The following is a 13523-nucleotide window of genomic DNA, read 5'->3' as shown; positions in this document are numbered from 1 at the left end:
ATACAAATATTTAATAAAAATTATAATACTAGTGGGTAGTTTTAAAACACCATCGCATCAAAATCATACCGACCCGGGCCGGTCGACGTAAACAGGCGACGTGAGCCACGGTTGAGTCACAACTCACTACACAAGATTACGTAGATTCATCGATAACGAGTCACTCACTATGTGACTACAGAAAATATTATTTCTGTAACAATTAATTTCAAAATATTTCTTATCTTTTCCAGTAAAAAAATTCATATAAATCGGTTGACGTGATATTGAAATATTCGTCCATTTGTTGCACACACTTATAACAAATTTAAGACTTATTGTGGTTTTCTCTTGGATGTCATTGTCAGAACTAGACCAAATTAAAATGGGACCGGACGACACGGGAAGCACCAACCTTGAAATAAAAAAAGGATCATTGAAATTGCTTCTACAGAAAGTTCTGAGGTAACGAAAAATGAAAAGAAGATGAGAAGAAGAAATACCGACCGAAACACGCGAGTTCTGGTCGTTGTCGAAAGCTGCTCTTGGTAACTTCAGCCTGCCGTCCATGCCACCGTTGCACATGAGGAATGACACCCTGGCGGCACACCTACGGCACTCTTGCCGTATGGGCCAGGGTGCCGCACAGGAGCCCGGTTTTCTAAAGAGAAAACCGGGCTGTGCGCTCTTTTCGCCTCCAACTCGACTCTTGACGACAACGGAAAATCACCGCCGACCATCCCGCGGTGTCAGAGCTCTATGCCTGAAGTACAGTTCAGACAGAAAACTGTTAGGCGAGCTCTGTTTTCGTTGCACGTCAGGAAGTCGAGCGGGCCGGATGGCATTTCTACAATCGTGCTTAGAACGTGTGCCCCTGAGTTGACACCGGTGCTAACGCGTTTATTCCGGCACTCTTATTCCAAAGGCGTAGTCCCTGACTCATGGAAGTCAGCCCTTGTCCATCCAATCCAAAGAGAGGAGACAGTTCGGATCCGGCGAACTACAGGCCTATTGATATCACCTTCCTGCTCTCCAAAATCATGGAGAGCATAATTAGCCGCCAGGTTTTAGTATACCTAGAGGGTCACCAGTTGATCAACGACCGACAGTACGGCTTCCTCCATGGACGGTCGGCAGGTGATCTTCTGGTATACCTAACACATAGATGGGCGGCGGCTATTGAAAGCAAGGGGGAAGGCCTGGCAGTTAGGCTGGATATAGCGAAGGCCTTTGATCGTGTATGGCACAAGGCGCTCCTGTCAAAACTTCCATCATTTGGGCTTCACAAGAGCTTGTGCAAGTGGACCTCCAGCTTCCTCAATGGGCGTAGCATACAGGTCGTTGTCGACGGATATTGCTCGAACCCGAAGCCCGTGAATGCTGGAGTGCCCCAAAGCTGTGTGCTATCTCCAACGCTGTTTCTTCTGCATATCAATGATATGTTGGACACCTCCAACATACATTGCTATGCAGACGACAGCACTGGTGATGCCGTATACACGGGCCATGCAGGTCTCTCTCGGGAAATCGTCGACCAGTGCCGGGAGAAACTTGTATCTTCTATCGAGTCCTCTCTCGAGAAGGTCGCGGAATGGGGTAAATTGAACCTTGTTCAATTTAACCCCCCGAAGACTCAAGTTTGCGCGTTTAGCACTAGAAAAACCCCATTTGTCGTATCACCGCTCTTCGACAACACTTCCCTTAAAGCCTCGCCTAGTATCGAAATACTGGGTCTCGAAATCTCGAGCGATTGCCAATTTCGTGGCCACCTGGAGGGCAAAGCCAAATTGGCTTCGAAGAAGCTGGGCGTCATCAATAGAGCACGGAAATACTTCAAGCCGGCCCACATTCTAGCGCTCTACAAAGCGCAGGTCCGGCCACACATGGAGTATTGCTGTCATCTCTGGTCTGGCGCACCCCAGTATCAGCTCGATCCATTTGACCGCGTACAACGCAGAGCAGCTCGAATTGTCGAGGACCCAGTGCTCTGCGAACGGCTGGATTACTTGGTGTTGCGTAGAGACGTCGCTTCATTGTGTGTCTTCTACCGCATTTATCACGGGGAGTGTTCCGAAGAGCTGTTTAACCTGATTCCTGCCGCCGAATTCCACCTTCGCACAACTCGCCACAAGTTAAGATATCGTCCCCACCATCTGGATGTGTGGCGGTCCTCCATAGTGCGGTTTTCAAGGAGCTTTCTCCCTCGTACTACAAAGCTGTGGAATGAGCTTACTTACGACATGGGTACCTTAAAGAAAAGCGCGTTCACCTTCCTTAAAGGCCGGCAACGCTCTTGTGATTCCTCTGGTGTTGCAAGAGAATGTGGGCGGCGGTGATCACTTAACACCAGGTGACCCGTACGCTCGTTTGTCCTCCCATTCTATAAAAAAACCCGTCGAATTGAGAAACTCCCCCTTTTTGAAGTCGGTTAAAAATGAGGTTAGTAATAAAAATAATTCGTGCTTACCTATAAGCTCTCTCTCTAAGCGGTTGGCTCAAAGATCAAATACAGTTGCCTCTGTCTGCGGCCCTGCCAACGATAGCTCAGCCCTTGGGCATGACTCCGCTGTCAGCGGTTCATGCCCAAGGGCATGGTTCTCTATATTTAAGATTCCCAATAAAGCAGTTATTTCAACTATTTGTCGTTTACGTCTTAACCACGCGTGTAGTCCAGTTTTCTTAGCTAAACTTAGGATTAGAGACAATTCCTTTGTGAATGTGGCCTAGACGAGGGTAACGTGGATCATCTGTTCTTCAATTGTCCCTTAATGCACCTTCTTTGTACAATTTTATACCTGCTGAAATTCCCCGCTCAGCTTCCTTTAGATGCCTTCTTTCCCTAGTTTTCACTCCTTTTGTAAATATTTTGTGTATCTTTAGCACCGATCACTTTCATTAAAATTAGTAAACAAGTACTCTAAGCTTGGTGGTCTACTTCTACATGAAATTGGCAAACTTGTGGTATACCTTCCACAGAAGCCACAGTATGAAGAATAGAATAGAATAGAATAGAAAAGAGGCACGCGGGGACTACTTCTATATTGTCAATATTCTAAGGTCATGAGAGTGAGATAAGTGTGAAGGCCTATGGACTTGCATCTCGTGCCACTAAATATTTACTTCAATCAGTCATCGACGTTCGTAGTGTTCGCTCGTACTTCGTGTAATTTTAAACGTGTGTACAAGTGACTACAAACTGGTTTTAAAAGTAATAAGATAACGAGTAGAATCTAGTGATGCGACTCATCATTATCGATATGGTATCGATGAATATGATTCAAAATGGATAAATATTTATCAAGATCATCCTCAACGAGTAGTCTCAGCTCCAAAAGACCTGCGGATGAGGGACCAGACGATTGGCGAGCCCCAAAGAGGTATGCTGCTCATGGTCGGCAGTCAAAATTTGATAACAGCCGAAATTTGCCCACTCAAAACAAATTCCAAGATCTGCCTATTGACGGTGCAACTAACCAAGAAAACAAAGAATACCAAGATGCAGTAGTCGGCATTAAAAAGACGGGACATATACCCTCTAAAATCCTCGATATACCAAAGGAATGGACGCACGAAATTATAAAAAATACAATATGTAAGTACACGAATCGTTTCCACCTTCAATATAGAAACGGAGGTAAAGTAGCAATAATATGCTACTCTTCCGATGCCCATCAGGCCGTCAAGCAGGGCCTACTTAACGAGGGTGCACCCTTCCTAACGTACACCCGCAAGGATGAGAAATCACCCAAGGTTATAATCAGAGGTCTTCCAGAATATGTTGAGGCTGAGCTTTCGGCTGAGCTAGAAAAACTCGGCTTTAAAGACGCTGTTGTTAAAAAGCTGAAAACTCGTGGTGGAGATAGTACACCGTGTCCTCCTTTTCTTGTGCAACTCTCTAAAGGTACAAACATTACGTTTTTCAATAGAATTAAATATTTACTTAACTGTGTCATCACAATACACAAATATAAGCCCAATAGATCAGCCGGCACGCAGTGCTACAGATGTCAAGATTTCGGCCATTCTTCAAGTAACTGTAACATGCCTGCTCGCTGCGTTAAGTGCAAAGAATCTCATTCTACACATGAATGCCCCAAGAAGGATCGTTTGGAACCTGCCCATTGCTGTAATTGTGGTGAAGATCATCCTGCCAATTTCCGGAAATGCAGTGCAAGACAGGCATACTTAGAGCGGATCCACCAATCTAGGAATAAAGGGCGAATCCCATCAATTACTATTCCGAAAAAAGTTCTTCCTGCATCTCTTGCACCAAATCTAACTTCAGGCTTGAAATCTTGGGCCTCTGTAGCTGCAGCGAGTCCTAGTAAGAATAACGAACACCATAGAATGGTTCCCTTAATGGGCCTTAAAACGCAAAAACTTATGCCTTCAGATAATGTAATGGATGACAGTACTACAAAAGAAATGCTAGAAATCTTATCCGTCATTAAGAGCTTAAAAGCGCAATTTATTTCATGCAGATCCTCTTTGGAGAAAGTCATGCTAGTGTTAACCCATTTAGGTCAATATGTTTAACCATGATAAGCTTTGTTTGTTATCCTGGAATGCAGACGGTATTCGTGGTAAGATTAATGAACTTTTGGATTTTGCTGTGAGATGTGTATCAACTGACGTTATCTGTGTGAATGAAACACGCCTCTCTGGCAATATATCATTAGCTACACCTGGCTTCATTTGCTATAGACAAGACAAGCTTTTAAGTGATCGTGGTCAAGGCGTAGCCATTTTAATTAGAAGTAATCTTATACACTCTTTAATTCGTTTTCCTGGTACCAAAAATATAGAAGCAATCGGTATAAGTATAAAGATTTCCGGTATTGAGTACGTGATTGTATCGGCCTATCAATCTCCTAATTTACCACTTCTGAAGTCAGACCTTGATCTACTGTTCGATGTGGGCAGTTGTGTACTGATTGCTGGCGACTTTAACGCTAATCATAACTTTTGGCGAAGTAGCTATACCAACAGTCGTGGTAGGGTTTTGTTTCAACACATGTTAGCAAATGACTACTCAATCCACTACTCCAGTAGAGCAACTCAAGTTAATTATTCTTCGCGATATAAACGGTCAAAGCCTGATTTGGTCCTTTCCAAGAATATTGTTAGCATAAGTGATATCCAAGCTGAAATAGCTCTCTCATCTAATCATTACCCCTTAATTTTTGTATTGATGGCACCGTGTCTCGTCTTCCTACAACAGTATCCTATCGCTTCAAAGATGCCAACTGGAGCCATTACAGGTCAAAAATGGACGAAATTATATGTCTCGATTCAACTACATTTAACACTACAAGTGAGATCGACTTGGCTGTCTTGCACACTACGCTTCTTGCTGCCAAAGAGTATTCTGTCCCAACGGCCATGACTAGTTTACAACCTCCAAAGCTACCCCGCTATATTTTCAATATGATTAAATACAAAAACTACCTGCGACGTATGGATTATAAGCTCCCTAGCGGTAATGATAAAAAATATATACGAAGTGTAATAAATAGACTTTGCCACCTCATCAAATATAATGTTAGAATCCACCTTGACAATACTTGGAATCATGAGCTTGCTAAGGTTGATAATCCCTCAGCCGACCTATGGCGCATTACAAAATCCCTAAAGCCTAAGTCTGCACTGTAATTCCAGCACTAATGCGTCCTGACGGCACTTTTACCAATAGCCCTTCCGAACAGTGTGATACTCTTGCTACCGCATTCCAAAGTAATATGAATCTAACTAAGGATTGGCAAAGTCCTGTAGTCGAGACTGTAATAAGTGACTCTTTAACAAGGATTGATGAGTTCACAATTGTGAAGCCAACCCGAATAGTGCGTCCTATAGAGATTCGTAAAGCACTTCGTGCGCTCAAGACCCACAAAGCTCCAGGACACGATGATATTCACAATATAATGCTCAAAAACTTATCGCAAAAGGCTGTAGTCTTCCTAACAAAAATCTTTAATGGCTGCCTATTTCTTGGGTATTTTCCTAAAGTTTGGAAAAGGGCCAAAGTTATTCCTTTAAAATAACCGGGTAAAGATGAATCAAATCCTACTCATTATCGTCCAATTAGTTTACTCCCGTCCTTAGGTAAGTTATTTGAAAAAATTATTTACACCCGTTTATTATGTGTTTCTGATCATATACTTATTAATGAACAATTCGGCTTTCGATCCAAACATTCTACAGTGCAACAATTAGCTAGAGTATCAGGGCATATTTCTCATAACCTAAGTCTTCATAAGTAAACAGGTATGTTCTTATTAGACATTGAAAAAGCTTTTGATAGTGTGTGGCATGAAGGCTTACTTCACAAACTAGTCAATCTAGATGTTCCACTAGATCTTGTAAAACTTATTAAATCCTATCTTTCCGACCGCCAATTCATAGTTCACTACAACAAATCCAAGTCATCATGTTTTCTTTCCCCCTGCTGGTGTTCCTCAGGGATCTATTCTAGGCCCATACTTGTTCCTCATCTTTCTTAATGACATCCCTATCCAACCGCATACTAGCCTTGCATGTTTTGCGGACGACACAGCCTCATATACTTCATCTGACGATGTCGATCTTATAATTAGCAGATTACAACTTGCAATCGAATTGCTTTGTACATACTTCTCTAAATGGAAGCTGAAATTAAACGAGTCTAAGACGGAGGCTATCTTGTTTACACGTCATCGCAAAGCCCCGAAACGACGTCTTATTATCGCTGATCATGAAATCCCCTGGCGAAGCTCTGTTCGGTATCTTGGAGTATTAATGGATAATAAACTCCACTGGTGAAAGCATGTTAAGCACGTGCATGTAAAAGGCACCCAAGCCCTGGGTGCCCTTAGTCCCGTTTTAAATCGCAAAAGTAATTTAAGCCCGTATACTAAACTGAGAATATACAGTACTCTCGTTCGTCCCTGCATTACGTATGCATGTCCCGTTTGGAGTTCTACTTGTATATCTAATCATAAGTTGCTACAAATATTGCAAAATAAAGCAATAAAAATTGCTTTTAATACCCCTTTTAGAACAAGCCTGACTAAACTACACCACAGAATTAATTTCCCACTTCTACATGACTACACTTTAAAACTTTCACGTACATTTTACTTAAAAAATTTAACTAACAAAAATCCATTGATTTCGAATATAGCTTATAAAATTAACAATCATCGATACACGCGTAACTTACCACAGCACTACCTTTTGTTTCCCCCAACTCAAGCCTAACGTGAGCACGAGCATAACAAACGATTGGAGCCAGGGGCACAGCGCCGCAACCCCGCTCGGTTCCTAGCGCCGTCAGATCCGGGGAGGCGAGGTGGCTCGCTGCGCTGTGGTTGTATTTGGTTGTACATTGTGATGGACATAATTAAATTATAACTTTTAGATTTGTGAATATATATTGTAACAAGCGTAATTATTTTCAAATAATACGTATTGGATGTTATTGTCGCAATTTATTTTAGTAATTGTAGCAGTTATACATTGTCTTAACGAGATTTATGTTATTATGTTTGTAAAAACTTTAATAGGCGTTCCTTCTTTTTCCTAGCCTCAAAGTTGTTTAGCCTTCTCATGTTTAATGTTCAAACGTAAATCGCTGTACATTTCCGTTGTGATATCATTTATCAATAAAGAATTTTGAAATGAAAAAAGAACTCTAAGCTTGGTGGTCTACTTCTACATGAAATTGGCAAACTTGTGGTATACCTTCCACAGAAGCCACAGTATGAAGAATAGAATAGAATAGAATAGAAAAGAGGCACGCGGGGACTACTTCTATATTGTCAATATTCTAAGGTCAAGAGAGTGAGATAAGTGTGAAGGCCTATGGACTTGCATCTCGTGCCACTAAATAAATTTAAAAAAAAGACAAGTGTGAAGTGACAACAACAAAAACAACAAGAACAAATAAATAATTATTAAAAATTGCACTAATTGTAATAATGATTTTCATTTGACATTCTTTTATTATTAGTTTATAGTTTACTTATTAGTAATTCTAAAATGTCGTTCAATGTGAATTGGATTGTTGATAAATATAGAGAAGAACATGAAAGTGATGAACACTGGCTGTTACGGAAAGCATTCATGGAGCGATGGAAGAATAATTATCCCGAAGAAAGACTTGTTTGCTTGGCGCGAGTGTTTACAAACATGGAATTTATGGGATGCCGGTATCCGTTGGAAACTATGCAAGAGGTTGCGACTCTATCAAAAGAGGTAGATACACGCATTTTATTAAAATTATCTATAAAAGTAACGTAAAATTATTCATGTAGCTATTTAGAAGACCTTAATATTAGGGCTTGCACTTTTGATTTTCAATAACACTGCTGTCTTTCAATGTGTTATTATATTAATTAGTGTATTTTTTCATATTTTACTAATTATTCATTAAACTTCAGGTAGCCAAAGAATATCGACTACTAAGAAAAACAAAACTCCAAAGGACTTTTGTGTCTGCCTCTGATGCAGCAGGAGATAGAGCTAAGGGCATTAAAAGAGAAGGTGGAGTAATTGTGGAAGCAGAGCCAACAAAGAAGACAAAAATATTGTTTGTGCCACAAGGAACAGAAGTAGTTGATTTGGAGGAATCTGTAGAAGATGAAACAATAGAGAAAGACTGTGAAATAGATAATTTTGCAAAAACAACAATTGTAAATGATTATGCTGAGGAAATGTCCAAAGTAAATTGTCTGAATGTTAAAATCTTTAGAGATGATATGTTTATGACAGAATTTGGGCGTTTCGTTTTACTAATAAGACCATGGACAGGAAAAATGAGTAATATTCAAAGTATGTATATAAATTTTATGGTTTTTCTTTATATCACTTGATGAAAAGTAACATTGTTCATGGACATCTGCAATACCTGAAGTCAACAGAAGTCTTGCTGGCCTTCTGTCTACTGTCATAGATGTTATACTCTAAGGTGCTTAAGTCATATTGATTTGGAAATGGGAATATCACCTACCATCAGATTAATGTCTTACTTGCCATGTTAAAAAAAAACCTCCAGACAGTACCACAATAATATGCCATTTAGCATTGTGAAATGGGCTTTTATCCATTGCTGCTTTTGTTCTATCTCATAATAAAATAAATTAAGTTCAAGTGATGGCTGACAATAACACTAGCCAAGGTCATGTCTGAAAACGAAATATTTAATTCTTATTTTATATAAGTATATATAATTTATAGCCAATCAAATTTTTTTATCTTCTAGTATTGCAAAGATCCACAGACTAAAGTCAACAACAAGTTTTGGACAGGTCTTCACATTTCTGATAAATAAGCAATTCAGTTTTGAAAATAACTTTCTATGTAGTGATATTATAATGTTGGCTAGAAAATATTTTAAACATACATATTTGTTTACATAACAGAAGACCTTATAACAAGCACATAAGTTCAGTTTTTGATTATTATTACTAAATATTGCAAGCTCAGTGTCACCCAGAGTGCTATGTTCAGAGTTTCCTTGAGATCAAATCAGAAATGAGGAGATCCAGAAGAGAACCAAACTTACAGATCGTGGGGAAGTAAAGTCCTGGAATGGCGACCACCTACCGGAAGTGTTAGTAGGCCCCCAACAAGATGGACCGACAGTCTAGTCAAGATTGCCGGAGTAGGTTGGTGCGCAGGATCAATCACTTTGGCAATCTTTGGGGGAGGCTTCGGGCTGAAATGATGATTTTATTTCAAAGATATGATATATTTTCCAGGCAGCTGTCAATCAAGCCAATTATCACTAGATAACACTTACTACAATAATTGCTACAAATTAACACTAAACGGGAAGCTGCTGGCTGAAGCAACTGGTCCAACTAAAGTGGAAGCGAAGAATATTGTTGAGATGATGGCATGGAATGTATGTACGAAGTAAGAGTATTCTGATGAATTAAATATATTTAGTACTAAATGATCTCACAGATGAGAGACAATGCATCACCGACACCCTCATGATTTATATTAATTGTGTTACAGAAAAGTAAAAGTAAAACTAACATTTAACATTATAAAAAAAAGAACAGGTATTTGCTAAAGATGTCAGGCTAATGCTATCTTTATACAGTGCCATGTTTTTCTTTTTTGATTCAAAACATAAACATTTATTTATTATTATAATTTTTCTATATCTTTTCCAGAGGTTAAAAGAAAACACAGTAAGTCTGTTGATAAAGGAACAATGGAGATCTGATGGTGACAAGATATCCATGAGTGATGTTGCTGGAGAGAAAGAGAGATTTGGTACACCTGTGGAGAATACAGTTGCTACAAAGTAAGTACAGGTTGAAACTACTAGAACATATACAAAATGCATGTGTTGCAAAATATAAAAGAACTATACAAAACATTTGTGTGGTAAAGGCTACTAAATTAATTTCTCAAACCTCGAAAATGGAGTAACCACAACAGGCAATTAGAAAAAGAGTGTAAGAAGACTATTTAATAAGAAAAAGAGGCCCACACAGTTTCTTGCACCCATACTGTACGGGTAAAATATCTTTTTGAATGGTTGGAAGTTTTAGACATTCAATAAGTGATTTTATCATGAATCATCAGTGAATCTTGATTTGCATCTAAAAAAATTATTGCCAAAAACATACAGCCTCAAAAATTATTATAAAATATTATAAGGCTAATTAAAATACTATAAAGTTTAATCGCTTATTGGATCATCACTGTCTGCATGATCATCATTCAGATGGTGGGAATGATATCCTAACTTGTGGCATGTCGTGCGAGGGTGGAATTCGGCATAGGAACCAGGTGAAACAGCTTTTCGGAACACTCCCCGTGATAAATGCAGTAGAAGACACACAATGAAGTGACATCTCTATACAACACCAAATGATGTAGCCGTTCACAGAGCACAGGGTCCCCGACAATTTGAGCTGCTCTGCGTTGCACGCGATCAAATGGATCAAGCAGATACTGGGGTGCACCAGACCAGAGATGACAGCAATACTCTATGTGTGGCTGGCCTGCGCTTTGTAGAGCGCTAGTATGTAGGCTGGCTTGAAGTATTGCCGTTCTCTATTAATGAAGCCCAGATTCTTCGAAGTCAATTTGGCTATGTCGGCCACGGAATTGGCAATCGCTTGAGAGTTCGATACCCTGTCGAGAGGTCGTGGGTTCGAGTCCCGCATCGCTCATAAAATGTTGTTTTCAAATTCTATTTGTGTATTGATCCTAGAAGTGAGGGTTATCACTTTAAAAACATGACAAATTGTTTATATTTATATTGTTACAATGATAGTTTTGCGCGGCGGCCATCTTGGATTTCAAGCTCCACTTAGAACTCTGTTTTCCATTTCCAGAATGATGAAACTAATGGGCTGGAAAGGTGGCGGCTTGGGGGCTGACGCACAGGGTATTGCTGAACCAATAAAGCCTAATTTACAAATGGTATGTTAGGTTAGCTTAGTTTATCTTTTACTTTAATTTATGCAAGAGGAAGACAAACGAGCATATGGTGAACCAAATATTAAGTTATTACCGCTGCCCACATTCTCTTGCATGTAATTTTAGCACACTGTTCATCTCTCCAATTTATCCTGTTAATGTCGATAGAGTATGAACTTTGATCTTTTCAATAGTCTCTTCCTTTAATTTGATCTGAAATTTAGCTGTACAGTCAGTCGACATACATATTTTTTTTTATATTAATTAAATATTCTGTATATCTCAAGCTTTAAGCAAAGTTGAAATAGTAACACAGTTAACCAGTGGGAGGCTCCTTTGCACAGGATGCCAGCTAGATTATGGGGAGTGGGGACCACAACAGCACCTATTTTTCCCGTGAACCAGTAATGTTGAATTATTGTGTTTCGCTCTGAAGGGCGCTCTAGCCAGTGAAATTACTGGGCAAATCAGATTTAACATCTTGTCTTAAGGTGACGCGCTCAATCGTAATGCCACTCAGAATTATTGGGTTTTCAAGAATCCTGAGCGGCACTGCATTTTAATGGGCAGGGCGTATCAATTTCCATCAGCTGAACGTCCTGCTAGTCTTCTCCCTTATTGTCATAAAAAAAAATCTTCTCTGTTCAGGTCAATCGTGCTGGTCTCGGCAGCAACTCCCGGGACATTCGACAGCTACGCCTCTCCGGTACCCAGCTGATGCAGCGCTTCCTCAGGTCATCACTTTTGGATGTAGACCTGGTGTTCAGCAACGAGTTCAGCAAGGAAGAGAGAGCTGTGCTGCATTTGTGCGCGAAGAAGGCCGGCCTTGCGTCCAAAAGCTATGGTGGTGATGCTGACCGGTAATGGCTGTTGGATGTAACTTATACAAACAGCCAATTGTTATGACATTTTTTTATGGACGAGGAGAATAAATTAGCGTGCACCACATTCTCTTGCAACACCAGAGGAATCACAGGAATGTTGCCGGCCCTTAAGGAAGGTGTTTGTGTTTTTTTAAAGTACCCATGTTGTATCATCCCGGAAACACCGCACAAGTAAGCTCATTCCACAGCTTGGTTGTATGTTAAATAAAGTTCCTTTAAAACCGCACTGTAGAGGAACACTACACATTCAGATGGTGGGGATGATATCCTAATTTGTGTCGTATGCTGCGATGATGGAATTCAGCGGCAGGAATCACGTCAAACAGGTCTTCGGAACACTCCCCGAAATAATTGCGGTAGAAGACACTCAATGAAGTAGCGTCCCTACACAACGCGATGTGAGCGAACTGTTCACAGAGCACTAGGTCCCCGAAGATTCGAGCAGATCTATGTGGAACGCGGTCATAAATAATTTTACTTGCAGAAGCATAAATAGATTAGTTACAGCTTCATGAAAAACAAAGTACCTATTAAAAATTCTCCCCACTGTGCGAATTTTTAATAAGTACTTGTCAATAATGCAACACCATTTTGAAAAAAAAAAACGAAATGGCTGCCACATTATGCTCAATGGTGCCAAACCTGTTCATACTTAAAAATATTACTGTATTAAGTATCATTATTAATCTGTGGCTAAGACAACACTGTGGTTTTTGTAACATTATTCTGTGGTTGTCATGTGTGTGGATATATTTGTAATGGACCCTTTGTACTTTAATAATTAATTATAGTAACTTCAACTAAAACTGGATCAATGATTTAATAATAATACTACAACCAGCTAATGTCAAATATCTAATATATCACGTGTTTCCTAGGTTTTTAGTGGTAAAGAAGAAACTGGACCCTTTCTCATTGGTCCGCGCTGTGGTAGACAAAGGTGGCAACACTGCCAAATATCAGGTTTTCATACCGGCATCAATGGCTCGGAGATAACTATAAATATATTATACTATGTTAAATATTGCTGTTTTATTTTAATGACTGACAACACTTTAAATAATCTACCGTTAGGAACATTTTCGGACGAGTTTTATTATTATTACATTTTGAAGTCAAAACTTCTTTAAATGGGGAAATCTTATGGGTTCACATCACCGATATATTCTTGACTGGCGCACGCGATAAATAATTGAAATTTATTTATAATGTCCAAAAAGTGTAATAATGTCCAAAAAC

General features: G+C 39.7%; 1 protein-coding gene across 1 annotated transcript; it reads left to right on the top strand.

Moving 5' to 3' along the window:
• Positions 1-7870: 7870 nt before the first annotated feature.
• Positions 7871-13306, top strand: LOC126968325 (uncharacterized). Its single transcript, XM_050813281.1, has 7 exons — positions 7871-8211; positions 8397-8787; positions 9717-9862; positions 10140-10273; positions 11316-11403; positions 12049-12260; positions 13163-13306. Exons 1-7 carry the CDS (start codon positions 7996-7998, stop codon positions 13278-13280), a joined length of 1305 nt encoding a protein of 434 aa, XP_050669238.1. The 5' UTR covers positions 7871-7995; the 3' UTR covers positions 13281-13306.
• The last annotated feature ends 217 nt before the right edge of the window (positions 13307-13523 follow it).

Source organism: Leptidea sinapis, chromosome 15, assembly GCF_905404315.1.
Source record: "Leptidea sinapis chromosome 15, ilLepSina1.1, whole genome shotgun sequence".
Classification (NCBI taxonomy): domain Eukaryota; kingdom Metazoa; phylum Arthropoda; class Insecta; order Lepidoptera; family Pieridae; genus Leptidea; species Leptidea sinapis.
This window is presented reverse-complemented; position numbering and strand designations above follow the sequence as displayed.

What these genes read in the sequence shown, in the direction of transcription:
- LOC126968325 (XM_050813281.1), top strand. Translation starts at nt 7,996, where the DNA reads ATGTCGTTCAATGTGAATTGGATTGTTGATAAATATAGAGAAGAACAT. An exon ending in AAAAATGAGTAATATTCAAA is followed by an intron (nt 8,788 to 9,716) that starts GTATGTATATAA and finishes TATATTTTCCAG; the next exon opens with GCAGCTGTCAATCAAGCCAA. An exon ending in TATGGTGGTGATGCTGACCG is followed by an intron (nt 12,261 to 13,162) that starts GTAATGGCTGTT and finishes CGTGTTTCCTAG; the next exon opens with GTTTTTAGTGGTAAAGAAGA.